The 27596-nt window shown below is 50.4% G+C and overlaps 1 protein-coding gene across 17 annotated transcripts in view; it reads left to right on the top strand.

The window, feature by feature from the left end:
* LOC118555229 (protocadherin gamma-C4) overlaps positions 1–27596 on the top strand; it is a 192607-nt gene that overhangs the window by 162562 nt on the left and 2449 nt on the right. For 12 of the 17 annotated variants that reach the window (XM_078067398.1, XM_078067396.1, XM_078067394.1 and 9 more), the window contains 2 exons: positions 14920–14978; positions 22924–23012. In XM_078067398.1, the coding sequence (XP_077923524.1) occupies positions 14920–14978; positions 22924–23012 (148 nt within the window). The other 5 variants (XM_078067391.1, XM_078067383.1, XM_078067389.1 and 2 more) reach the window with 5 other exon arrangements.

The raw sequence follows: 27596 nt of genomic DNA, 5'->3' as shown, positions 1-27596 counted from the left end.
ATGCCTGCACCAGGTTCAGGAAGGAATGGAGCTGTTTTTTAGTGATGAAGATGATGTGATGCGTCCACATTTTCACCTTGCCCTGCCTAGATCAAACATCATGCCTTTGTGAAAAGGATGGCCTGGCTAGAGTGTGGTTTGTGGACCCACACAATGTAGAGTTGATTGACTCATGTGTGGCCCCAATTCCCACCCTCAGCACTCACTTGCCGTCACAACTAACCAATCTTGCTAAGGGGGCATTAAATGATAAGCCAAGATCTCAGCACTCAGAAATTAGCTTGGTGTCATTTGCATTGAGAACAAGCTGCTAGATATCTCTAACCGGTGACAGATGCTTGGAATATAGTACCTCATTTGTCCATCTTTCATTTGATTGCTACATCTTCATTAAAACTAATGGTTTACTGATAATGTTCCTTTGCCTACGCAGATCCTGTACCTTGTCCTCAGATGATTTTCTATGAAAGAAATAAAATTCTAGATGTCCTTCAAGTTTTAATTCAAGTACCCTGCTGGAAATAATATGTATATTACTTACAAAATATTTTTATGGTATAGTAGTATTATAGAAAATTTGGAAAATTGGGGCGCCTGGGTGGCTCAGTCGTTAAGCATCTGCCTTCGGCTTAGGTCATGATCCCAGGGTCCTGGGATTGAGCCCCATATCGGGCTCCCTGCTCCACGGGAAGCCTGCTTCTCCCTCCCCCACTTCCCTTGCTTGTGTTCCCTCTCTCGCTGTGTCTCTCTCTGTCAAATAAATAAATAAAATCTTAAAAAAAAAAGAAAATTTGGAAAATAGAGAAAAGTATAAAGAAATAATTATAACTAACATGAATCCCCAAATCTAAAGATATAACCACCATTAATTATAAAAGTAAAAGTAACCATTTATTTTAAGGATAAATCCAGACAATCCAAAAGAACATATGGTACAAATTGAAAGTTCTTTTGTACCCCCAGTGAATAATCCCTATCCTTCCAGCATTATTTTTCTTAAGTATACACACAGTGTCAAAGGTAGGTAAATTTGTAACTGGAGAAAGGTAAAGCTTTCATTTATTCAGGCTGATGTGCAGGTAACTGCAAGGCTTTTGTCTTGGAGTGAAACTGATACACACTTCCAGTTGTGGGATAACCACTGTTATTTTATGACCAATAAAGTATATTAGTATACGAATAAGTATATTATTGTTATTAACCCTTGGATTTGGCAGTTAGACAAATGAGGCTCCACTATTTATCAGCTATGAGTCCTTGGCCAAGTTAATCTCAGAACCTGGTGTATCCTAAGTGTTAAAAAATTATTAGTTATTACTATTATTATTTTTATTATTTGCCCACCCCCAATCTTAAACACACTTTGGAAATGAGAAAATCTGGAGACAGCCAGAAATGACAAAGTAGAGGCATAAATGGAAAGGCTAAGGACAGATGACAGCCAGAAAGAAGACGCTGTCAGACTTGGTTGCACACTAGCGTTACCTGGGGACCCCTTAAAAATTCTGAAGCCTGGGCCACACCCAAGACCAATTAAAGCACAATCCCTGGGGGTGGGACACAGGGATCAGTATTGTTTGAAGGTCCCCAAGTGATTCTAAAGTGCAGACTAGTTTGAAACTACTGCTCTAGAATCTACCAGGCTATCAACACATTTATGAAGCGAAGTGTTATCCTGGTGTTCACAGAACCAGACTTACTGGGCCAGGCCGAACTTAGAAAATTCTGTTATTTCCCAACCTTAAAATATTCTATAGAATAGCTCTATAAACTTGCTGAAGTGCTGTGTTGTACACCTGAAACTAATGTAACACTGTCAACTATACTCAAATACATAAATAAATGTGGTATAAAAATACATATGTGTATAGAATAGCTCTAGAGGAGCAATGTAGAGAAGACATAAGAGGATGCTTCAGTCATCTAAAGAGAAAATCTTCCTAAACCACTAGCATCTGGGCAGCTGTTCTTAAAAAATCTAGAGCTGGTCAGTGGGTATGGAACCTCTTTGAGGGATGACAGAAATGTTCTATAATTAGATTGTGGTGATGGTTGTATCCTTTTAGTATATGTGAATATACTAAAAACCATCAAATTGTGCATTTTATTATTTTTTTTAAAGATTTTATTTATTTGACAGAGAGAAACACAGTGAGAGAAGGAACACAAGCAGGGGGAGTGGGAGAGGGAGAAGCAGGCTTCCCACTGAGCAGGGAGCCCGATGCGGGGCTCGATCCCAGGACCCTGGGATCATGACCTGAGCTGAAGGCAGACGCTTAATGACTGAGCCACCCAGGTGCCCCCAAATTGTAAATTTTAAATGAATGAATTGTATGGTATGTGAACTGTATCTCAATAAAGCTGTTTTTACCATGTAAAGATGGGAGAATCACACACCTGGTAGAAAAAGATCAAGTCAGGGATTTGTAGGATTAAGGCTTTATGATGTCCCAATGCTAGTAATCAACTGTATGCCTGTTTGTTTTGGTGTGAACTTGCAAATATTGAGACCTGTAAGAGGTCTAGTTCTTGGATATGAAAGGCATCAGTAAAAGGCCAGTTTATGGTCATACAGATGACAAACTAGTCGAAAAATCATTTAAGATGTTATAGAAAGAGACTATTTCTTTCCAGACAAACCAGGGGTGGGAGTGGGGGGAATCCTAGTGCCACACATAGTAGATGTTTAGCTTTAGGCACGTCTCTTAACCTCTCTGAACTCCAGTTTCCTCATCTATAAAATAAAGATAATATCCTTCAAAATGGTTGTGAAGTTAGAAGTAAGTCATATAAAGCATAGTGAATATAAAGTATTCATGTAAAGTCTTAAGTATTCAATAACTACTGTTGAACTAATGATAACAATAATTCACCATTTATTGAGCAACCCCATGTGCAGACACTATAAAAGATGAAAAGACACACTTCGTGTTATTATGGTGTCTAGGGTACCATAGGAAACAGAGGCAAAAAAAAAAAAAAAATGACAGTGAAGATCTGCATAACACAAGAGGCTGTCAGAGCAAAGGGAAAGAAACCCCTAAGCCAGCCTGGGGAAATCAGGAAGACTTCATAGAGGTGGTGATGCTTGAACTGAGAACATAAAGTTGAGCTGAAAGCTAAGAACTTAAGTTGAGAACTAAAAGGGAAGAAGGAAAAAGGTCCTTGCAGGGAATTTCATGCAGATGGATAATGATATTTCATGATTGCTGGACCTTAAAATATGTTTGTAAAACAGTCTTGGCAAGAGATAAAGTGCAGCAAGTAGGCAGGAGTTAGATCTTGTTATTTTTAGGCCAGACCCAGGAGTTTTGATTTTATTCTGTATCGATGATAGTCACTGCAGAATTTTGAACTCACATATGTATGATGCATCTAGGTTTTTTGTTTTAGAGCGATTATCCTGGCACCCATAAGTAAAATAGACTGGGGATATTGCTACTGAAGACAAAGAGAACAGTTAAAAGGCTGTTAAAATACTTGAGGAGAAGATTGATAAATGCTTGAACCACCACAGTGATAGTATAAATGGAAGGTGTTGAGTGTAGTATAATCGTCAGGACTTGTTGATTGACATGATATAGGGAGTCAGGGAGAGGAATGAGCCAAGGATGGCTCTGCCTGTCCCTCCGCTTTGCTGACTGAGGCAGCTGGGTTGATGCTGGTGCCATTCACTGTGATAGTGAATCCTGCCCCAAACACCTGGTAGGTCAGACTGATTGATACCTCCATCATTCCTCTGGGAGGAGGTTTAGTTGTTTTTTGGTTAAAAAAAAAAAAAAAAAAAAAGGGCGCCTGGGTGGCTCAGTTGGTTAAGCGACTGCCTTCGGCTCAGGTCATGATCCTGGAGTCCCTGGATCGAGTCCCGCATCGGGCTCCCTGCTCGGCAGGGAGCCTGCTTCTCCCTCTGACCCTCCCCCATCTCATGTGCTCTCTCTCTCTCATTCTCTCTGTCTCAAATAAATAAATAAAATCTTAAAAAAAAAAAAAAAAAAGATACAGAAAGCCAGATCCCTCCCTTTGAGACCAGAATGTAGGTTGCTAGCTTCACCAGAGTCAAAAGGATATTCCTGAGGATTACGGGTTTGGTTAAAAATCTGGGGAGGATAAGAAACCTGGGTTTTGCTGGTGGTTTTTGCAGCCTGTGGTGACCTAGGTGAGGATTCAGATGAGTTAAGAAATCTTATGTCCAGATCAGGCTGGATTTTTCTCTCTGTGCTCCTGATGTGTTTGTCACTAGGATTATAGTTTGCAGGTAACTACAGTGTGAGATGATCTGTGTTTCTGTGTGTGTGCAAGGTGGTAGCCAGGCTCCTGGGAGGGTCTAGTGTGAATCCAGTCTCTAGCTCCAAGAGGCCCCCTGGGGCCAAGTGAAAAGCTTGCTCATTTGAAACTGTCTCTTGTGGTAATTAACAACAAATCAAGCATACCATGGTGTCAGATAAAGGGGATTTGTGGGCACAGAGCTGTTAGTGGCTGAACGCAATCATTCAAGGAAGCTATTAAATCTGAACATTAGCATTCTGCCAGGTAATGAGATCTAGTCCTTAGCGCCTCCCAGACACGCTGATTCTTTACTGATTTGGAACATCTCCCTCTCCTGGCTCCCTCCACCTTGCTTCATCTCCTTCTATACTGTCCTTGAAATCCATGAATGGTAATTCAGTGTATCACTAGCTAGTGTCTGAGTAAGAGAGATTTGGTTTCTGCTGCACCTCCTGTTACAACAAAAACGTGTGCTGCATAAATTTAATTGGCTACACTAATGTGTAAGTCTTTCTGCAAAGAGATGGATATGTTTCTGAATAATCTGCAGAGGGGCAGAGTTTTGAGTATATGGCACTGCTTCTAATTAGTTGTTGCTCTAATACATCAGACTGAGGTAGAAACTACCCATTTAGAATATTGGTGGATGGCAACACTGGCTTGGACAAAGTGACCAGTCTCAAATGGCTACTCCTCTCTGGGCTGCAGGTTGCTAGGGCTCTGGCTGTCTGTTTCCCGCGCCTCCCCCAACCCCACCGAAAAGGGGCGGGGTAAGTTGGTGTGTTAGGGGGACAAAAGAACATACATACATGTTGTCTGCCTCTCATAGAGATAATAAACCTATAGAAAGAAATGCTGTTGATTGGGAGGAAGGCGAAAAGATAGGTGGTTTTTTGTTTTTGGGGTTTTTTTTTTTCCTCCAGTGCTGCGACGCATTAACCCTGCTGCTATTGGGATGTTCTCTGCTCAGCCTATTGGCTGAGCCCAGGAGCTGCTGTCTGCCAATCGGGTGGTGGAAGGCAGACAAATCTACCCCGCCACCAGCAAACACGGCGCGTAACCCTTGCGGCGCCGGCCCAGCCGCGCGCCAGAACGGCGCCACGAAAGAGAGAGAGGTGTCTCCAGCTGCTGTTGCCGTTTGGGGCGGGTCGGCTTCTTCTGCTTCCCAGGACCAGGTAGAGGGCTAGCGGGAAGCAGCAATGCTCCGCAAGGTGGGAAGCTGGGTAGAAATCTGCTGGGGGGCTACCCTTTTGTTCCTCATTTGCCACCTGGGTTACGTTTGTGGGCAGATCCGCTACCCAGTCCCAGAGGAGTCACAGGAAGGGACTTTTGTAGGGAATGTCGCCCAAGATTTCCTGCTGGATACAGAGAGTCTGTCAGCTCGTAGGCTGCAGGTTGCTGGAGAGGTGAACCAAAGACACTTCCGTGTGGATTTGGACAGCGGAACCCTGCTCATCAAGAATCCAATTGATCGAGAGGCACTGTGTGGACTCAGTACCAGCTGCATCGTGCCCCTGGAGTTTGTAACCGAAGGGCCTTTGGAAATGTACCGAGCGGAGGTAGAAATCGTGGATGTGAATGATCACGCCCCCCGATTTCCTCGGCAGCAGCTGGACTTGGAAATTGGGGAGGCCGCTCCTCCAGGACAGCGTTTCCCCTTGGAAAAGGCTCAGGATGCAGATGTGGGGAGCAATTCTATCAGCAGCTATAGACTAAGCTCCAACGAACACTTTGCACTGGATGTCAAGAAGCGCAGCGACGGCAGCCTGGTCCCAGAGCTGCTCCTGGAGAAGCCTTTGGATCGGGAGAAGCAGTCAGACTACCGCCTGGTGCTGACTGCTGTGGATGGAGGGAACCCCCCGAGATCTGGCACCGCAGAGCTCCGGGTATCTGTGCTGGACGTGAATGACAACGCCCCAGCCTTCCAGCAATCCAGCTACAGGATTAGCGTGTTGGAGAGTGCCCCAGCCGGCATGCTGCTCATCCAGCTCAATGCCTCTGACCCAGACCTGGGTCCCAGTGGTAACGTCACCTTTTCTTTCAGTGGTCACACCCCTGATCGTGTGAGAAACCTCTTTAGCCTTCACCCGACTACTGGAAAGCTTACCCTTCAGGGGCCCCTAGACTTTGAGAGTGAGAATTACTATGAATTTGATATTCGGGCTCGCGATGGGGGTTCTCCAGCCATGGAGCAACATTGCAGCCTTCGGGTGGATCTCCTAGATGTAAATGACAATGCCCCACACATCACAGTGACCTCAGAGCTTGGGACTCTTCCAGAGAGTGCAGAACCTGGCACTGTAGTGGCACTCATCAGTGTGCAGGACCCTGACTCAGGGTCAAATGGAGATGTGAGCCTCCGTATTCCTGACCACCTGCCATTTGCCCTCAAGTCTGCCTTCAGGAACCAGTTCTCCCTGGTGACTGCTGGGCCCTTGGACCGAGAGGCCAAATCCAGTTATGACATCATGGTCACTGCTTCTGATGCTGGGAATCCTCCTCTGAGTACCCAGAGGACTATTTTCCTCAATATTTCAGATGTGAACGATAACCCACCCTCTTTCTTCCAGAGGTCACATGAGGTGTTTGTTCCTGAGAACAATCGCCCAGGGGACCTGCTTTGTTCCCTTGCAGCCTCTGACCCAGACTCTGGCTTGAATGCACTTATCTCCTACTCTCTTCTGGAGCCCAGAAATAGAGATGTTTCAGCTTCTTCCTTTATCTCTCTGAACCCCCAGACAGGAGCTGTTCATGCTACTCGATCCTTTGATTATGAGCAAACACAGACATTGCAGTTTGAGGTACAGGCCCGGGATCGGGGCAACCCACCTCTTAGTAGCACCGTGACAGTTCGTCTGTTTGTGCTGGACCTCAACGACAATGCCCCAGCTGTGCTCCGCCCCAGAGCCCGGCCTGGTTCCTTATGTCCTCAAGCACTGCCTCCATCAGTTGGTGCTGGCCACCTAGTCACAAAGGTGACTGCTGTGGACTTGGATTCAGGTTACAATGCTTGGGTTTCCTATCAGTTGCTGGAGGCCCCAGACCCCAGCCTGTTTGCGGTCTCTCGCTATGCTGGGGAGGTACGGACAGCAGTTCCCATCCCAGCTGATCTCCCACCACAGAAGCTGGTCATTGTGGTAAAGGATAGTGGTAGCCCACCACTCTCTACCTCTGTTACTCTACTAGTGTCCTTGGAGGAAGATACTCATCCAGTTGTCCCCGATCTTCGAGAATCTTCAGCTCCAAGGGAAGGAGAATCCCGCCTGACCCTCTACTTGGCCGTATCACTAGTGGCAATTTGCTTTGTCTCCTTTGGCTCGTTCGTGGCACTACTTTCGAAGTGTCTGCGTGGGGCTGCCTGTGGAGTGACCTGCTTTCCTGCTGGCACCTGTGCCTGTCTCACCCGATCTCGAAGGAGGGAGGGGCTTCCTCCTTCCAATGGGATCCTCCGAATCCAGCTAGGGTCAGATGACCCTATCAAGTTTGTTGATGTGGGCGGCCACTCTCATGGCTGTACACCTTTGGCTTCTGCACCCACTCGGAGTGATAGCTTCATGATGGTGAAGTCACCCAGTGCACCTATGGCAGGGGAACCTGTTCGCCCAAGCTGCCCACCCTCTGATCTTCTGTATGGGCTAGAGGTGAGACCTTTGCAGGCTCAGCCAACGCTTGAGGGTTATTCTGATGCAGGCTTATGGCTGGGTCACATCCCAGCGACCGTTGGTCTGTCTGTGAGAGTCCGTAGTGAGTGGTAACTCTGTGGTAGATGGTGTGCTTTAGAAGTGTTTTGTGAATAATCAGGAAGCTGTCACAGATTAGTACTTGGGGTGGGTTATGCCCTTATCTGAGGGTAAGAAATGAAGGTAATGATCAAGAGTCAGGGTATTGTGGAAGCCTGCTGCCAGACTGTGGGAGCGTAGAACGCTCTGCTGCACCAGGGTAGGATGTCCCAGGCAGTCGCCTAAACCCAGGAGGAGTCTTTCTCTTCCTGAATGAGGAGGCCACATTCTGGACTACCTTGACTCTAGGTTACCATTTCCCAGTGAATTGAGGGGGACTAATATATTTGCCCCACAGTATCAAGTACTCCCTAACCCAATGTCGAGAGAACTCTCTGCTTGGAACAGCAGGAAGCACAAAGAGGAGAGAGCCAAGCGGGCAGGGGGGCATCAAGGTACAAGCAGAGTCCAGATCTTCAGGAATCCCAGTCAGGTCCCCACTGAGGTTTGAGCTAGATATGGGAGAATGGGGGCAAGGGAGCATCACTTCTTTGGCAGGAAAAGCGATGTAAGTGAGATCACTTAATGTCAGAAAACTGGTCTACAGCTGAGGAACTCAGAGACAGCCACTCTGGGAGTCTTTAAGTCGAGTTGTGAAACCATAAATCCTAGAAACCGTGCCTAGCTTCTAGTCACTCTCCTGGGGGACCTGGATCAGTCCCGGGAACATTCCCCCTACCACGAGCTATTACGCTCATTCCACAGCTCAAGTAAGGGAGCTCAGAAAAGCTGAGTCCTGGAACCATCAGCTGACATTGAGATTCCTCAAAGCATTGATGGAGAGTCAGAACAAGGCTTGACAGGATCCTAACAAATCTTTTCTCTCAACTTAGCAGCGTTTGGCAGGATGGGGGAGGGGCATTCACATGGGCTTTGCCTCCCCTGGAAGGACACAATTTTGTTGGTTTAAGCAAAGTAGTGGGAGCTTCTGAAGTCCTGAGGGAAGTTGCTGGGACAGAACACTGAGAAGTTTTGTACCACTTTGTCTTCCCTGTTGAGCACCATCTGAGCTGTCAAACTTTGCTGCCAAGGGGGCTGAATCAACCTGCAGCATGAAATGAGTGGGGAGGTAGGAGGTTTCATTGACACAGATTTGCCTGTTCCTAAGGTTTCCAGGACCAAGGAGACTTCATAATTGGTTGAGAGCAGACAGACTTTTTGGCCAATCAGACTCAGAGCAGAGGTGGGGGATCTGCTCTTCCTGCCCACCTCTCCTCCCCCTGTTCCCCAGCTCCACTCAGATTCAGTTCCCATCCCCCCCCCCCACCCACCCCCGCCATTTGGTGACTAAGAAGAACTGCTGCAGGCAGACAGACCTCGGAGCAATTTTTAAGAGGCTGGAAGGAGACATAAGGGATTTCAGCTGCTACATTCCAAGACCTGGGTCTACCTTGGAGACAGGACAGCACAGAGTCAGTGTCCAGGAAGGGCCTTCTGGGTCATGGGGCCTGAGACACCCCCACAGCTCGCTGGGAAATGGCAAGTGCTGTGCATGTTGTCCTTGTGCTGCTGGGGCTGGGTGTCCGGGCAGCTTCGTTACTCAGTGGTGGAGGAGTCTGAGCCGGGGACGCTGGTGGGGAATGTTGCTCAGGATCTAGGCTTAAAGGTGACAGATCTGTCGAGCCGCCGACTGCGGTTGGGGTCTGAGGAGAATGGACACTATTTTTCCCTGAGCTTGGTGAGTGGTGCTCTGGCAGTGAATCAGAAGATTGACCGAGAGCGCCTGTGTGGAGCCGCTACGAGCTGCCTGCTGCCCGTGCAGGTGGTGACTGAACACCCCTTGGAACTCATGCGCGTAGAGGTAGAGATCCTGGATCTCAATGACAACTCTCCTAGCTTCGCCACCTCGGAGCGAGAGATATGTATCTCAGAATCAGCTGCGCTTGGGGCACGATTCCCGCTGGATAGTGCCCAGGATCCGGATGTGGGCACCAATACCGTGAGCTTCTACACTCTAAGCCCCAGCAGCCACTTCTCTCTGAACGTGAAGACCCTAAAAGATGGGAAGCTGTTCCCAGAGCTGGTGCTAGAGCGGCAGCTGGACCGTGAAGCCCAGGCAAGACATCAGCTGGTGCTCACTGCCGTGGACGGGGGTATCCCAGCCCGCTCGGGGACTACCCTCATCTCTGTCATAGTGCTGGACGTCAATGATAACGCCCCCACCTTCCAGTCCTCAGTTCTTCGTGTGGGGCTCCCAGAGAACACACCCGTGGGTACACTGCTACTCCGCCTCAATGCCACTGATCCAGACGAGGGCACCAATGGCCAGCTAGACTATTCTTTCGGAGACCATACATCTGAGGTAGTGCGTCATCTCTTTGGCCTAGACCCTAGCAGTGGAGCAATCCACGTGTTGGGTCCCATAGACTTTGAGGAGTCAAGTTTCTATGAAATTCATGCGAGAGCCCGTGACCAGGGACAGCCAGCCATGGAAGGCCACTGTATGATTCAGGTGGATGTGGGAGATGCCAATGACAATGCCCCAGAGGTACTACTGGCCTCTTTGGTCAACCCTATCCTGGAGAGCACACCGGTGGGCACAGTAGTGGGCTTGTTTAATGTGCGGGACCGAGACTCGGGGAGAAATGGTGAGGTGAGCCTTGAGATCTCCCCGGACCTGCCATTTCAGATTAAGCCTTCTGAGAACCACTACTCTCTGCTAACCAGCCAGCCTTTGGACCGGGAGACCACCTCCCACTATATCATTGAACTGTTGGCCAGTGATGCGGGCTCACCTCCCCTGCACACACATCTCACCATCAGGCTCAACATTTCAGATGTTAACGACAACGCACCCTACTTTAGTCAGCAGCTCTATACTGCTTACATCCCAGAAAACCGGCCTCCAGGTTCCCTTCTCTGCATTGTGGCTGCCTCGGATCCAGATACCGGGGTTAATGCTCACCTCACCTACTCCATTGTGGGGAATCAGATTCAGGGAGCCCCAGCTTCCTCCTTTGTATACGTCAACCCTGAGGACGGGCGAGTCTTTGCCCAACGCACCTTTGACTACGAATTGCTGCAAATGCTGCAGATCATGGTGGGGGTTCGAGACTCTGGCTCTCCCCCACTGCATTCTAACACCTCTCTGCATGTGTTTGTCCTGGACCAGAATGATAACGCGCCAACTGTGTTGCACCCAAGACCTGGCTGGGAACTCTCAGTCCCCCAGCGTCTCCCTCGCTCTGCTCCTCCCGGCTCCTTGGTCACCAAAGTGACAGCTGTGGATGCTGATGCAGGCCACAATGCATGGCTCTCTTATTCACTGTTGCCACAGTCTACGGCTCCAGGACTGTTCCTGGTGTCTGCACATACTGGCGAGGTGCGCACAGCCCGGGCCTTACGGGAGGATGACTCTGACACCCAGCAGGTTGTGGTCCTGGTGAGGGACAACGGTGACCCTTCCCTCTCCTCTACAGCCACGGTGCTGCTGGTTCTGGAGGACGAGGATCCCGAGGAAATGCCCAAGTCCAACGATTTCCTCTCACACCCTCCTGAGCGTTCAGACCTTACCCTTTACCTCATTGTGGCTCTTGCAGCCATCAGTCTCTTATCCTTAGTCACCTTCACCTTTCTGTCAGCTAAGTGCCTTCGGGGGCACACAGATGCGGATGGGGGTGGGAGCCAGTGCTGCAGGCGCCAGGACTCCCCCTCTCGGGACTTCTATAAGCAGTCTAGTCCCAACCTGCAGGTGAGCTCAGACGGCACGCTCAAGTACATGGAGGTGACGCTGCGGCCCTCGGACCCGCAGAGCCACTGCTACAGGACGTGCTTCTCACCAGCCTCGGATGGCAGTGACTTCACTTTTCTCAGGCCCCTCAGTGTCCAGCAGCCCTCAGCTCTGGCGCTGGAGCCTGATGCCTACCGGTCCCGCTCCAATACGCTGCGGGAGCGGAGCCAGGTGAGGGGCTCCACACCGCCCAGGGTGACACCTGTGGGCTGCGATGGAGAAGCAGCCCATCCCCAAAAGGGACTTTTTGCATCCGCTCCTCTTGGGGTGGGGCTGAGGGTCGTGGGGGCGGAGGGGGTCGTGGAGCTCAGTGTTGCCTGCACTCCACCTGATTTTTGGGACCATTTGGACTGATTGCGTGGAACGCCAAAGTGGGGATAGGACTCTGAGTACCGGGAGGTGGTGGTGATTGTAGGTGAGGGGAAGTAGAACCAATCCCTGCCAGCTGGCATCCAGTAATCTTTTATGGCCGGGGTTGGGTGGGGGCGTGGTCCTGGGTGGAGTCAGTCGCAAATCTACTCCTGCACCCAGCCTGCTTGACTCCCGAGCCAGCTTGCTCTGCCAGCCTTTAGGTTTCCTCTTTCTACTCCCTTGATGGGTGACTTCACCGTTAATGTCCGCCATCCCTACTCCCCCCCACCCTCCCCGTCAAACAATGCGTCTGTAGACAGTATAGGTGCACACCCAGGCTTCAAGCATGTCCTCCCTGCAGAACACACCCACTGGTCACATGCACCAATGGGCTTGCCTCACCACACACACACACACACACACACACACACACCCAGCACTTGGTCGTACGTGCACGCCGCCTTTAACTGCCAGTGCTTGCTGTCAAGTTTACATGCGCTGGCCGTCCCCAGGCCCCTCACAGCTTCCCAACCACCTGGCTGCTGGCCTCAGAGGTACTCACAGCTGACTGATCACACCCTGGTGAGGATCCCATGGCGTGGTTTCCCAGGGCCTGCAAGGACTCAGGAGCCTTTTCCTGCTTCCACCTGGGGCTAGACCAGGTCACCTCTGTGCAAGAATATGAGTCTGGGAACTCTAGGGCCAGGGTGGGCTGCTCCATCCCGCTGGGGCTCCGAGCAGAGGTCAGCGTTGCCTCCGGCCCAGAAGCCTTGGGGGCTGGTTGAGCTACCCTGGGGCCCAAAGGTAGGATAGGCAGCCTGGGACTTCAGTGACAGTCACTGCCTGTCCTATCACAGGAAGTGGGAACGTGGAGCACCTGGACCCTGGACACTCAGAGATAGGCTTTTGGCTCCGTCGTAACCTTGATGTGTTCCTGTGATCTAGGGTCAGGGCTTTGGGGGTTGCCAAAGTATCTGAGATTCCGTCAAGTCCTTCCTTCTCGGCCTGATGGAAAGCCACAGCCTCTGCCAGATGCCAGGGGGCCCTCATATGTGGGGCAACTATAGTAGTAAAAGGCACAAGTTTCCACAATCTCAGGAGCTTTTATTTAAACTATAGTTACGTTCCTCTCTGCCCCTACCGAATCAGAATTAGAGTTTGAAACAACAACCCTATGTGATAGCTGATTGAGAGAGCCTTTCTGCGATACCTCCTCCGAGTACCGCACCTCACTCGTTCTTCCCAAGATTTTTGTTGGATAGACACCAGCTTCCTCACCTTATGACTGAATTTCACCAAGGTCACATGACTTGCTCAAGTTCACAGGGTAAGTGGTAGAGAAAGCTCTAACTCAGGTCTAACTCCAGAATTTGTACTTTGAGTCGCTTGCACTTGTAAAGCTGGAGGAAGGAGGGCAGTCTTCATCTGCTGGGATGGGGCATAGATGGGATTCTTTCCCTTTTAGGGCTTTATGTTAGAGAAAAGTCTTCTGGGGCTCCTTATCCCTGAGCAGCCCTTACTGAACACGCTTTGGACCCGCCGTCCTTACATAGGTTGTGAGTTTTGCCCAGCAACTCTCTTCCAGTCTGTCATGGTTCTTGCGTCTCTGCGTAGATTCTCCTGTGTCTAAGGCTGAGGAGTAGGCATCCCAGTACCGTTCCCCACGGCAGTCCTGGACTGGTGCTGGTGACTCATGGTGTACCTGGGATGCTAAATTTCTGGGTTCTGCTCATATCACTGCCACCTGTGAGCCTCAGAGTGAGTCATTTGGCAGCCTCTGGTCTTTCTTCTCCCCAGTGTAATCAGAGATACATTTCTCCTCTGCTTCTGGGAGTGAGTGTGAGAGTTAATTACCAGCACACCTCAGAATGGTTAAGGAGATGGCTCTTGGAGTGCTGTGTGTGTGTGTGTGTGTGTGTGTGTGTGTGTGTGATGGGATAATACACCCTCTGGTCTCAGGAGGGAAGCGTCTGGCCAAAGTCCCACACCGTCCTCCAGGTGGGACATGACTACAGATCAGCCCCTTAGGAGCCCTGGAGACTTAGCTGGCTCTGCTTGGAGGCTGTGGGAGCTTGATCTCTGCTGGGCTCCATCCCGGCAGTTTTCTCTATCCCAGACAGAGCGGCCTTGTTCTCTCCTCCTCAGTCACAGCCATTGTCTGGCAGAGTTCTGGGGGTGAGAGGTGTCCTGGGGCTTGGATGCCCTGCAAAGAATCAGTCTGGCATGACTCCTAAATTAATAATGTGTTTAGCTGTGGGAAGGGGTCGTCAAGAGCCAAGGGCCTGGAGGAGGGCTCCTTCTGAATATGTTACAGCACAACCTGGCGCAAAAAGGGTTACCCAGAGCAGCGGCCATCTTGCTGCAAGGAGGCTTTGTTCCCAGCTGAGGAGCTGAATAAATTCCTTCTAGGGCTGGTGGAATTCTCCCTGGGGGGGTGGGGTGGGGGGCTTCTCTGCACCCTTGGGTTCCACAGAAGATACTTTCTGCCCTTGAATCTCAGCTCAGCAGTTCTGAGTCAGGCAGGGAGGAATGGGCTCTTTCTTTAGCAAAGGAGTCGGGGTGTGCTCACTGTGGTCAGATCAATGTTATTTTATCTCTTTGCCTCTGGTACTTCAGACCTCTGAGACCTGGGGTACATTTTGTCTTTGGAGATGAGTCTGCCCCTCCCTCCTCTTATCCTCTTTTCTTCTCTGTGTCCATCTCCCTCTTTCCCTCCCTGCCCAGCCCCGGGGCTCGGGTGACATTCTGACTGCTTATGGGTCCTCAGCCCCTTTCCCTCTGTTTTCTCCACAGCAAGCCCCGCCCAACACGGACTGGCGATTCTCTCAGGCCCAGAGACCTGGCACCAGCGGGTAGGTGACTTCCTCTCCAGCCCACCCTCTTCTCTGCGGCATGTTCTCAGGGATGACGGGGGAGGAGGTGGGGGAGGGCTCAGCATGTGCTACAAGGGGCTCCTTCCCTCAGTTCCGGATTTCAGGGGGGTTTTAGTGTACTGGGGGCTGCTACACAGACCCCAGAAGGAAGAGGCTTCTACTCTGGCTCTTCTGAAAACTCATTCCACACACTCAGCCCCTCCCTTCTCCCCAGGTAACCTTCTCCTATCTCCTGGTCTTAAAGTGGTCTCTGGGTGGAAAGGAAGCGTTCTATACCCATCTAATTCCTACGTCCCCCTGCTCCAGGTTGGGCTGGGGTTCAGGCAAAGACTCGGGGGGCGGGGGGCAGGAGGGAAGGGAGGCCCTGTCAGCAGTCAGAGCCTCCTCCAGAGCCAACAGGTGAGGGAGGCCAGGCAGCTGTGGGGGAAGGTGGAGACTGCACAGCTGGAGGTGGGCCTGAGGGGGTAGCTCAAGGGGCAGGTCTCCCTGGTCCTGCCCTGGCTCCAGGCTGCCCTAGGTCCCGCAGCTGGTCCTGCCTCTCTACCTACAGGCCTCTTGTCTCTGCCACTCTTTCTTATCCCTCTGCCCTTTCTCTCTCTCTCCCTCTCTTTCTGTCTCTGCCTCGGTTTCTGTCTTTATTGCTGCATCTTCGTCCCTACCATTTGTGTCTGCTTGCACGGATCTGTGCCTCACGCTGCACCTGCCATGCCGGGTGCTCAGGAAATGTGGAATTAATGAATAAATGTGACTCCTCCTTAGTCTCAGTCTCTGTTTCTTCTCCTCTCTGTTTCTGCCTCCCTTTTTCCTTGACCTCTTTTCCGTCTCTCCCTCTTGCCTAGCGTCTTTGTGCTCCTCTGTCTCCAGTCTCTTGGTTTCTTAATCTCTTGCTATTTCTGCTTTCCTCTCTGTTCTCTTTCCTTGTCTCTGTCTCTCTCTGTATGTCTCTCTAAGTGTATAGTCTCTGTCTGCATCCCTGGGCCTCTTTCTGTTACTCTTTCTTTATCTCTCTTCGTCTCCCTTTTATCCTGTCTCTTATTTCTTTGTACTTGTGGGCAAGCCAGCACACACGTGCCCCCCCTCCCCCTCCCCCCCTACACACAGTGTCTTTGATCAGTGCTTACCACCACACTCTCTCATCCCGGCTGCCCCAGCTGCTCATTTCAATCCAGTGTGAATTCCTGCTGAGACAGGAACCCCCTGCGGGTGGTGGGGAGGGAAACTGTAGAAAGACCTTCAGTTGGTCTGAGGGGAGTGGGGTGGGCTCGGGGCCAGGCCTCCCTGTTAGAAGTCAGGAGCCTGGAGGAGTCCAAGGAACCCAGGAGAGAGAGAGGGGGCAGAGCTTAGGCCCCCTTCCCCTGCCTCCTTGCTGGCTGGGCCCTTACTGCCCACATGTCCCCACATGCCTGGATGGTGAGGACGCACTGCCACAAGGACCCAGGAGACCTTGGTATGCGGTGGAGCCTCCACCTCCTGCAGTCCTGCACATGTATCCAGAACCCGGGACATTTCCTAGAAGGCCCCTAGGAGGCAGCAAGCCAGATGGCTTGGACTGCCCTTGCCCCTCCCTTGACCCCATCTGTCTTGTTTTGCCCCAGTGGTCTTGCCAGCCTTTCTGTCGCTTATCTGTTAGGTCATTCATGTGTTCACTCACGTGTTCATTCATTCATCACTTATTTATTGGGCCTCTACTATGAGCCAGGCCCTGTTCTAAACACTGTCCTACAAGAATGAACAAGCAGACATCATCTTTGAACTCAAAGACTTCCAGGCCAGCAGGTGAGAGAGAAAATTGACAACAAATCGCACTAAAAATGTCTAGTTGCAAATCATAGCAAGTTCATGTGAGTGTAGAGAAAGCCTCCAGGAGGAAGTGAGCTGAGGTGGTGAGAAGCACTGGGCAGCTTGTGGCCCCTGTACCCCCCACCTCCACCCCAGACCGTGTACTGGTCCTGGAGCAGAATTCACTGCTGCCCCTGGAAGGCCCACAGACTGCTTGTGATGTGCCCTCTGGGTTGAGCACCTTACCCCTGCCTCAAGCCCCTTTTCATCAAATGAGAGACTTGGTGGCCTGAAATACACATAGGAGCTCTTGGGGAGATGTAAGAGAAGGCTCCCTTCCTTAGTTAACTTGAGGGGGATGGGACACACATTCCTGTCGGAATTCCGAAATGGCCCAGATGAAATGAACATTAAGGGCTCAGTCCAGCAACTGCAGCTTTTCTCCTTCATTCATTCCATAGTTAGTAAGCACCTCCTGGAGGCCAGGTCGTACTCTAGGTGTAGGAGGTAATAAAATAGGCCTGTTCCCGGTCCTTGAGGAGTTTACCATATGTTGAGTGAGACAAATATTAACCAAAAATACAAAATAAGTGTAAGATTGCAGTTATCCCAAGTGCTATGAAGAGCAGTACCTGGTGGTGAGAGCATAAAATAGGGGTTTGACCTGGTCTGGGAGCAGAGGGAACTCTAAGAGGAAATGAGGTGTTGCTGAGATCTGAAGGCTAAGTATGAAATAACCAGCTGAAGGAAGGAGGGAAGAGCATATGCAAAGGCCCTGTGGTGAGGCCTCTCAGGATCAGCAGACTGACGGGGAATTCTTTCTTTGCTGCCATTCTGGTGAGTCCACTGGAGTGAGAGGACGAAGAGGGGAGATTTCTCTTGTTCAGCCTAACTCTGGTTCCGGCCCTCCACCGCTTCTCTGCTCCACTTCCTCCCTACCATCTTGGCTACTGGCACACCAGCTTCAGAGCAGGGCTGCTGTTGAGTTCTCCAGTAAACCCAGTCCAAGTTCAAGTCAGTGCTGGGTCACATTGCCTAGACCAAAGGGAGAAGGACAAGTTGTGAAGTTCCCTGCTTGCCAGGTGCTCCTCCTTCCAGCCAGTGTCCCTTCTCAAGTCACCCTTCTGGCTTCCTGTCCTGGCAGCTGTTACCTCAAGCGCTGAACCCAGCAAACCACTTGTCCCTTCTCAGGCTGTAACCCAGGCCCCACCCTGCAGCTGTTCCCAGTCTCTGCACAGAGGGGAGAGTCTCCATTTAGCTTCTCCTGGTCTCCACTCTGTTCTCCCTTGATGGCTCCACCATCCCCTTCCACTCCCCCTCCTCAGAGAGACACTCGCCCTGCTCCCCCCCAGCTTAGGCCGTCACTCAGCAGGCAAGTAGCAACTTATTTTTTGCTGCTTATAAAAAAATACATGCTCGATATAGAAGCATGAGAAATAGAGGAAAAATTTAGAAGAGAAAGCACTCTAATTTCACAACCCAGAGAGCCCCCTCCAATAACATTTTTTTGAATGTGGAAATCGTCAAATCTGTACAAAAGTAGAATGGTCTAATGAACCTCTGTGATCCCAGTGTCCAGCTCCAACTAATGCCCTACTTTGTTTCGCTTGGGTCTCCACCCTGTTACCCCCTTGAACTATTTTGAAACAGATCTCAGCCTTCATATAATTTCATCTGAGTCTTCACTGTCTTTAACAGACAGTTCTTTTTTTTTTTTAACACGTAAGCACTCAGTAATATTGATAAACTAATAATACATTAATACTAAATAATATATTAATAAACTAGTATTATCAGAAATCCAGTCTATATTGACATTTCCCCGATTATATGTCTCTCTGTTAACTCATTTGTGCACTTACCCAAATTAAGGGCCACATTTTGTATTTGGTTGAGTGTCTCAAATCTCTTAAGCTCTTTAATATTTTCATATGTCTATTTCTAAACTTTTTTCTTTGTGCACTCAAACAACATGCACCGGTGTCTTGTCTTTTTTTTAATCTGATTCACCTAAACAAATTGTTCACAAACTTGTTCACAAAATATTAAGAACTCTTATTCCTGATGAGGTGGTATATTTCTCCCCCCAGTAATTGAGTTCCATCAGCATTATCACCTCTTTGTGTTCTCTTTGCAGGATACCACGAGAATTTCCCCGTGGCAGGAAAAAAATGTTCAGAATATAATTGTTGCCTAACAGCCCCTCATATGGACATAGGATGTGTATTTTAAAAGGCTGACAGGCTTTTACTATGTCAAAAAATACATATGTATTTATATTTTAACACAGTTAAATCCAGGCTTTTGTCAGAGGGGATGTCCCCAGATTTCTCCCTTTTTGCATCCTGCTACAGGGAGCTGTTTTTCCACAGCCCAGCCTCTGGGACGTCCCCCCCCCCCGCCCCCCATCCAGCGCACCTGAATACAGACTCCTTAGGGCAAGAATGCCATCTCTCAACTCTTACGTCTTAGGGCCTGCCACAGGCGCTGACACGTAGGAGATGCTTGGAAAATGGTCAATTAGAGGTAGTCCATCGCCTGCACTTTTATTTTTCACCGTCTCCTAAATCCTGGAGGAGCCCCCTGTCCCCGCTGCAGGGGCTCCAAGGCCTCCGTGGGGAAGGCCAGTGCAGTGCTGTGTATAAGAGCACGGGCTTCAGGATCACAGGAGGCCCCTTCAGGTTGCAGTTCTGCCGGTGAGCAGCTGTGCAGCTTCGGGAGTCTCTCAGCCCCTTGAGCCCGGCATTTATCTGCTGGAAAAGAGAGAGAATCATAGTAACCCTTACCTGCAGGTGGTTCTGAGGCTCAAATAGGCGAGCTACCTAAGCTATAACTGAACTGTATATAAACTAAATATAAACTGTGTATAAACTAAATATATATAACCAAATTATATATACAACTAAATTATATGTAATTTAGTCAGCCCAGAACCCAGAGAATAGGAAGCTCTCAGCAAATTGTTCAAAAAGAAGTCTCTCCCCCTCCACTTACCTCGTGCCCAGCTTCACAGAGCTGGCAGCCTGCTCATCTGCTTAGCCTCCAGCCTTTAACCATTGCCCAAGAATCCTCCCCAGAGCCCAGCCCGTCATGGTTCCAGGCCCACCCCTTCACTCACCTTTATTCCCTCAACGCCATTATCCAGTCCCCGCAGGGCATCTTCCTAACCTAGTATCTGATGCTGTTGTTCACCCCAGAGCCCTTCTCTCTGCTTCCCCTCCTTGACCTTGTGCTCCCAACTCCATCCCAGTCAGGCTCTTCATCGAGGCATGAGCTCATCTGCCTCAGCCTTGTGCCCTCTAGCAGGCCCAGTGACAGCTCAGCAGGGCTGCAAGTAAAGACCCCTGGATTTCCACGGAGACAGAGTTGACTGAGGCCCCGTCCCTGGGCTCCTGTCCTCCCAAAGGTACCTTTAACCCTTGGTCCTCTCCCAGGAGCAAGAGTGATCTTTAAAGTCTTAAATCCCATCGTGACAGCCCCCATTCCCCCACTTTAAACACCTGAGTGACTTGCCAGAGCTCTTAGGATGAGACCAAAATCTTTAGTGTCCATTTCTACATCCTCAGCCCCTGACACCACCTCCCCCTGGGGCGGCCACACTGGCTTCCCTTAGTCTGTTGAACTGGCCAAGCTTTTCGCAGCCTCAGAGGCTTGGGCCATGTTACTCTCTCTAACTGGAAAGCGCTCTCCCCTAGCACTACATCTTCTCCTAGATACTTCACTTTACTTCCCAGTTTTTCACTTTGAAATGTTTCAAGCTTGTCAAAAAGTTGACTTGTCAAAAATAGTGTGATGAACATGGAAATACTGTTTTTACCTAGATTAATCAATTGTTAATATTTTGCACATTTGTTTTTCTCTCTCTCCACACACACACTAAACTTTTTTTTCCTGAACCATTTGAGAGTGGCAGACGACATAATATTTGAAAAACTTCAGTATATAACTCCTAATAATAGTAGCATTCTCCTACAAACCATAAAAGAATGATACGTTTGAGAAATTTAACACTAATGCAATAAAATATTTAGTCCACTAGCAGATTTTCATAAATGTTCTTGAAATGTCTTTTTAACCTGTTTGGTGGTTTTTTGTGGTTTTTGGTTTTTGTTTTTTAAAGTAAGCACTGCACCCAACATGGGGCTTGAATTCATGACTCTAAGGCTGCGGGCTTTACGGGCCGAGCCAGCCACACCTCTGGTTTTTTTTTTCAAACCTAGGATTCAATCAAAGAGCATGAATTGCATTTGCTTGCCATCTCTCTCTCATCTCCTTTAATGTAGAACAGCCTCCTTACCTTTTTTGTTTGTTTTTCATGACAGACATTCTTTAGAGTCCAAGCCAGTTGTCTTTTAAAATGTCCCACAATCTGGATTTGCATTTTCTCACAGCGAAAGCAGGTTGGCAGTTTTGGTAGGAATACTGCCCGTGCGACACTGTGTACCCTCCCACTGCATTACATGGGGAATGATTTCATGTCCGTCTGTCCAGCTGTCAGTGATACTCATGGTGTTCACTTAGTTAAGTGGTATCTCCAGATCTCTCCATTACAAAGATATTTTTAAATAATTGATTAATAAGTACTCTGTGAGTGGTATTTGAGACTGTGCAACAACCTTCCACTTTTAATATTTTAGTATTCACTGATGATTGCTGGTTATAAGGTGGTGATTTTCTGTCATTCTTCCTACTTTCGTTTCGCTGCAATTGTCCTGCAAATCACCTGGAAATTTCTTCCAATTTAAATTGCCTGTCTTCTAATGTCCCTTTTCCTCAGGGAAGCCTGGACTGAGTGAGCTGCCTAGACCCTGCTAAATCAAGACTTCCCCTTACACCGTGCTCTTGGCCTCATGGCACTTGTCACAGTCACGATTAAATAATTGTGTAATTATTTAATGTCAGCCTCTCAATATGGACCATGAGCATCATAGAGACAAACTATTTCCGTCATGTTCCCAACTATAACCCCAGTATCTAGCCCAGGGTCTGGTGCACAGTCATTGCTCAGTAAATGTCGGTTGAATAAGTGGACACAGCATTCCACCTCTTCTCACTCTGAGAGAGAAACGAGCCTACTTTCCCCTCCAACCCTAACTCTCCCTTTGATGTGACTGCAGCTGTGCCCTGATCTGAGCCCAAGTCCACCTTCCTGGGGCTGGGGGGTCCCAGATCAGGGGAAACCATAGGCAGGGACAGAACTTGGAAAAACTGTAAAGCATTTCTGGGCTGTGCTCACCCACCATGACAGAATGCACAGACGTGCTCTTGCTCGCGCTCACTCGTGTTCACTCTCTTGTGCTCCCCCCCCCCACCACCACGTGTTCAAGGCCTGCCCTGCAGCCACTCCCCTGGTGCCAAATCCTTCCCTCATAGTGACCTAACTCTCTCCATGGATTTTTCCCCATTCATTCAGGCAAGAAATGTTTATTGAGGAACTCTGGGTGCCAAAGGGTACCAAGGATCACCTAATAGACTGTGTGTGTGTCAGGGTGCCCCCCCCCAAAAAAACCCAGAAAAAATGTCGTACTTCCAAATTCCAACAAAGCAGGGAAATAGTCACTGTGGGAAAAATCCAAGTTGGGTTGGAATTCCTTCAGGTCCTCTAGAGGTTAGCATTTTTAACAGTTATCGAGCACCTCATGTTTTCCTCAGTGCTTGGAGTGTCTAAAAGTGGTAACTAGGTGCTTCAGTGGGAGGCAGGCAGACCCTGCCCCACCGCACACAGCTACAGCACCAGGAGGAGGGCCGCTGGGGCTGCCACGCGGACGCCCCCGGGCTGGTCCGGGTGGGCTCAGGCATCCCCCCTGACCAATTTTATTCATGTTACCAAAGCAGAGGTTGGGAACTGGCACTCTAGAGAGCAGTGTCCGTACCGGATTTGCTGTGAGAGGGAGCTTGAGGAATTAGGGAAGTGCCTCAGAAAAGGTTTGATTTTTATAGATGGTGCAAGGCAAGCAAGTGTGCTCAGCAGAGGAATTTTTCCAAAGGATTTGCAAACATGACATGTTCCGATCCTACGGGCCATCTTTTTGCACGGGACGGAGACCCAGGGTGCTAGATCTGGGTTCCCTGGGAGAGGACAGGAGGGGCGTGGCCTGGGCTGGCCCCGGAGGCTGTACTCACCACCACCCCACTCTCTCCGCAGCTCCCAGAATGGCGATGAGACCGGCACGTGGCCCAACAACCAGTTTGACACGGAGATGCTGCAGGCCATGATCCTGGCCTCTGCCAGTGGTGAGTTGTGCCCCTCTGGGTGTGGGGCTTGGGGTGGTCCCGCAGCCGCCAGGCCTCAAGACTGGCCATCCACCTGCCTGGCGTCTCTGGATCTTTCAGCTGCTCCGAGGGGACTCCTCATTCCTGGACAGAAAGCCAGGTGGAGAAACAGCTGAGGGTCCCGGCATGCCTCGAGGGGAGTGGGAAAGGAAAGATGTATTGAGGGGGTGTAGGCGGTAGTGTTAAGAGTCCAGCTTCAGCAGGGGACAGCATAGGTGGGACCCTCGTTCTGCCACTTACCGTCTCTGGGAATTTGATCCGTTTGCTTAATCTCACTAACCCTTCTTCAGCCAAGAAAATGGAGGCAGCGGCCCCCAGGGGGTTGTCGTGAGGATTACACGAGATGCTTCCGTAGACAACAAAGCCGTGGGCCTGGCACACGCAAGCCTTCCATCCATGCAAGTGGGTGTGAGAGAATGCACTTGGACCTGTGAGACCCCTTCTCTTTTTTGTTGCCCCCACCTGCAGAGCAGGATTTTGATTTTCCTAGAGGGCTAACAAAGAACTTCACGTGCAAGAGAGATTTAGCCGATGACTGTCGTCCCCGAAGAGTCAAAAGCGGCCTGAGCAGGGGAAACAGAACACCGGAATGATATTAGTACTTAGGAGCACAGGCTTTGGAGGCAGGCCAACCCGGATTCAAATCCTGGCACCCATGCTTAGCTGTGAGTCCTCAAGGAAGGCACTCAGCCCCTGGGGGCCTTAGTTTCACTGACTATAAATCGGGCACTTTGACAGATCTTACTGCAGTGTTGTGAGGGCCAAACATAGGGCCTTAGCACAGGAATGACAGAGTAAGGGCACGATATGCAGTGGCTAAAATTGATTAATTCTTATCCTTATTGACCCGTAGAAGGCTGAATTAGAATAATGCCTATTAATAAGGACTAGTTGCAGGAGCAGCAAATCCTAGGCTTCCTTGGAGGCTGTCAGAGGATGAAGGCACTGGGCTTACATAGTGGAGTGAAAGGCCTGGCCTCTAGCATGTGCGGAGGGCTGGTAGAGAACCAGGTAGAATCAGAACAGTGATCACTAAAATCGCACCTGTGTACTGTCCCGGGCACATGCTTGGCAAACTTGATGGGCATCACACCAATTAATCCTCTTACCAGCTCTGCAAGGCCTGTCTGTGATTACTTACTTATATTTGACAGATGAGAGAACTGAGAAATCCCTTGCTCCAAGGTCCCTGTTTAGAGCTGCAGATGGGTGATTCTAACGCAGTCCGACTCCCAGGTTCATGCCTTTTCTTCTGCAGTGACCACGTCTGCCTTTAGATGCAGCCTACATTTATTTCCCTTTAGCTGAGTAGGAGCAGAGACTGAACTCCTCTTACTGTCGTGCTTTACTCTCAGACTAGAGGTGCCAGATAAAATACAGGATGCCCAGTTAATTTTAACTTCATGTAAACAACAAATAGTATTTTAGCATAAGTAGGCCCCAAACATTAGTACTGGGACATACTATATAAAAAATGGCTCATTTTTAATCTGAAGTTCAAATTTATTCGGGCACACTGCATTTATTTTTGTTAAATCTGGCAAGCCTTTCCCAGATGTCTGTGAGGCTGAGTGAAGCCAGGCCCATGTAGGTGAAGAGGGAGAGGAAGAGGGAAGTCACAGGGGAGGCCAGCCTTCTGGCACAGAGCTGGCCCGGGTCTGGGGGCGCTGTACTCCTGGACAGGCCAGATACTGAGTACGAAAGAGGCAGGCGGGTCGGTCTGGGAGATGCCAAGTCAGGTTCTTGAGGAAAGTAAACAGACAGTCAGGTATATTTAGCTGTTGTGGTTTTTAGTGTTAAGGCCAGGAAGCAGGCTTTTTGGCCTGAATCCAGATTTAAAAAACAGAAATGGAATCAGTGTTTATGGCCCACAAACTTCCTGGGTCACTGCCGGCTGGCTCCCCTGTCAGGGCTCCAGCCCCCTGGCCCACACAGCGGCTGACCTGAGCATAAGCTTGGGCCTTGGGGAATGGACCCGGAGGGTTGGAGTGGCAGGGTCAGGCCCTACTCTCAACTTTCACACCCGCTTCCCTGCCCCGAAGCCTGGAAAGGGTCCTGGAGGCCAGCCCAGCCTGGCGCTAGGGCCTGCTGAGGGGGAGTAAGTAAGAAGGAAAGTAAGTACACTTGGGAGGCTTTTTAAATAAACATTTGGGGGGAAGTGTGTTTTCAAGGAGGCTCTGGTTTGTGGTTCAACTGGCCCTCGTCTAGCTTGACCAGGCCTCCCTGTCCGGAGGTGCTGTCTCAGCCCTGGGTTGGGGTGGGAAGGGCAAAGGGGGGAGGGGGTTTGGGTGCCAGGAGCTGGAGAGGAGGCCACAGCTGCTCCCACCTTCATGCCAGAGCTGTTTGCTTTGGTTCGGTTTGAAGATTTTATTTTTAAGTAATCTCTACACCCAACACGGGGCGCAAACTCCCAACCCTGAGATCGGGAGTCGCATGCTCACTGACTGAGCCAGCCAGGCGCCCCTTTCTTGCTTCCTTCTAAAGAATGTTTCTCTTAGGAATAGAAAAGATCTCGGTCCCTGCTCACTGTGTGTGTTGGAGGAGTAGAAGGAGGGGCCCCTGAAGAACTGATTCTACAGAAGGCGAGAGCCTTCTATAGAATCAGTCTACAGGCTACCGTCTCCCTCTCAAGATTTATAGATGGGGAAACAGAGGCCGGAATCATGCAGGGCCTCTGCCAAGGTCACGCGGTATTTCTAGTGGCCGAGCTGACCAGAAGGAACTCACGTGTCAGCCTTTTTTGTCTTAGGCTCTGGGTTTGCACATCATCTCCCTTCTTGGTCCAGCCCAACCTCAGTGCCCCCCTCCCACAGGACCTGGGCCAACGTCAGGCCTGTGCTTCTGGTGAGAGGTGGCAACAACTGGCTTTGTCATTTCCACCCCCTTGGGGTGCTCCTTAGAGATCTAGGGGCGTGCAGGATGTGGGTGGGCCTGGCCTCTAGTTACCCAGTCAAGCCCTTCATGCCCTTCTGTTCCTGCCTCCCTTCTTCCTGTTTCTCCCCATTTATTTCCCTTTCTTGTGTGTGTGTGTCTCCCTCTCTCTCTCTCTCTGGCACTTCTGAAGTCTCCCCTTTAGCCCCTAAATCACTCTGGAATCCTAGCTCTTTGAAGCCAAATCTGGTCCCCCTTCCCCTCCCTTCCCAGGCTGGATGAGGGATGCTGGAGGGGAGGGTGAGCTTGGCTCCCTCCTGGAGTTAATTAGGGAAAACATGGAAAAGTCAGTGAAATGAAGGGGCTGGGGGAGGAGACCAGCCTGGAGAAAGAGAAGGAAGTGGGCAGCTGCTCCCTCCCACCCAGCCTCTCTTTCACACATGCCCCCAAAGCCCTCACATCCTGGGATTTGGGACTTGGAATGGAGGTTGTAGAAACCTGAGCGCTGGAGCGGTGGGGGGCGGGGGGGGAGCAGAAAGACGGGGTGGGGTGGGGTGGGGGGGAGCAGAAAGACGGGGGCTCCTCTTTCCTGGCTCTGTTCCTGTCTCCTCTCCCCTCCCCCTCTGGTGCTGGTCTAGAAAATAGTTCCAGTCTGTTTCTCAATCCCTGGTTAGTGTCCCAGGATTAGTCAGCCTCCCTGGCTTTAGTCACCCTCTCTGCCCACTCCCAGGGTCTAGGGTGGAGTATAGGGAGGCCGGGAGCAGAGCTCATCTGCCAGCCGGGCCGGGAATTCCTGGGGCTTTAACCCTCCCGCTGCCAGACGAGTCCCGCAGAAGCCCTGGTGAGCTCAGGCTGCGGCGTGGGAAGTCCTGGTTGGCCTGCCGGCCCAGTCAGGGAGCGTGTGGAGTGGCAGTCGCTCACACCGCGTGTGGCCGTGAGGCTGACGGAGCACTCAGCACGGGCCTGGGCGCGCACCAAGCATTGTCTCATTTAAGCCTCGCAAAAAGCCAGTGAGGTGAGTGAGTCTGTGCTTCTCTACCTTCAGTGTGCATCAAAATCACTTGGAAATCTTGTTAAAATGCAGATTCTGAGTCTCCTTTTCCAACAAGTGCCCAGGGTGATGTGGAGCTGGAGCCCGCATTTTACTTCCCTAGAGCCCATTTCTTCTTGGGCCCAGTGGGAAGTTGGGCTCAAGGTGTCCTCTGGTGTCACCCAGCCCTGAAACTGTGAGCCTGTGTCTGCATCGTTCCTCTGCTGGCTGCTCCCGGGAGCATCTTCTTCGCCTCCTAGAACACTGCTCAGCCCTGCCTTCCCTCCTGCTCCGCTCTCCGCAGAGGGACGGGGTCCACGCTGCTGGGGGCGGTGGTCACTCCGCCCGACAGTGGACAGTGGATGCTTAAATACACGCGGCCGCCCCGGCTTTAACCCGTGCCGCCTGCTAGGGCTTTGAGTTGGTCTTTCACCTTCTCTGGGCCTTGCTTTCCTCATCTGTGAAATGGGGATAAATACCCCTATCTCGCTGGGTTGTCTTAGGGAGGTGAGAGCCGTCGTGCCCGTGCACTCCCTAAGCCCACACTAACTACAGAACTGTGCAATACCCGCGCTGGGGGCGCTGGCCCGAGGATAGGAGGACCAGCAGGTCCTGGTTACAGCCCCCCACGAGCCCTTGATCGG

The sequence above is a fragment of the Halichoerus grypus genome, chromosome 2 (genome assembly GCF_964656455.1).
Source record: "Halichoerus grypus chromosome 2, mHalGry1.hap1.1, whole genome shotgun sequence".
In the NCBI taxonomy this organism is placed as follows: Eukaryota; Metazoa; Chordata; class Mammalia; order Carnivora; family Phocidae; genus Halichoerus; species Halichoerus grypus.
The sequence above is the reverse complement of the archived record's forward strand: the minus strand, read 5'-3'. Positions and strand labels throughout refer to the sequence as shown.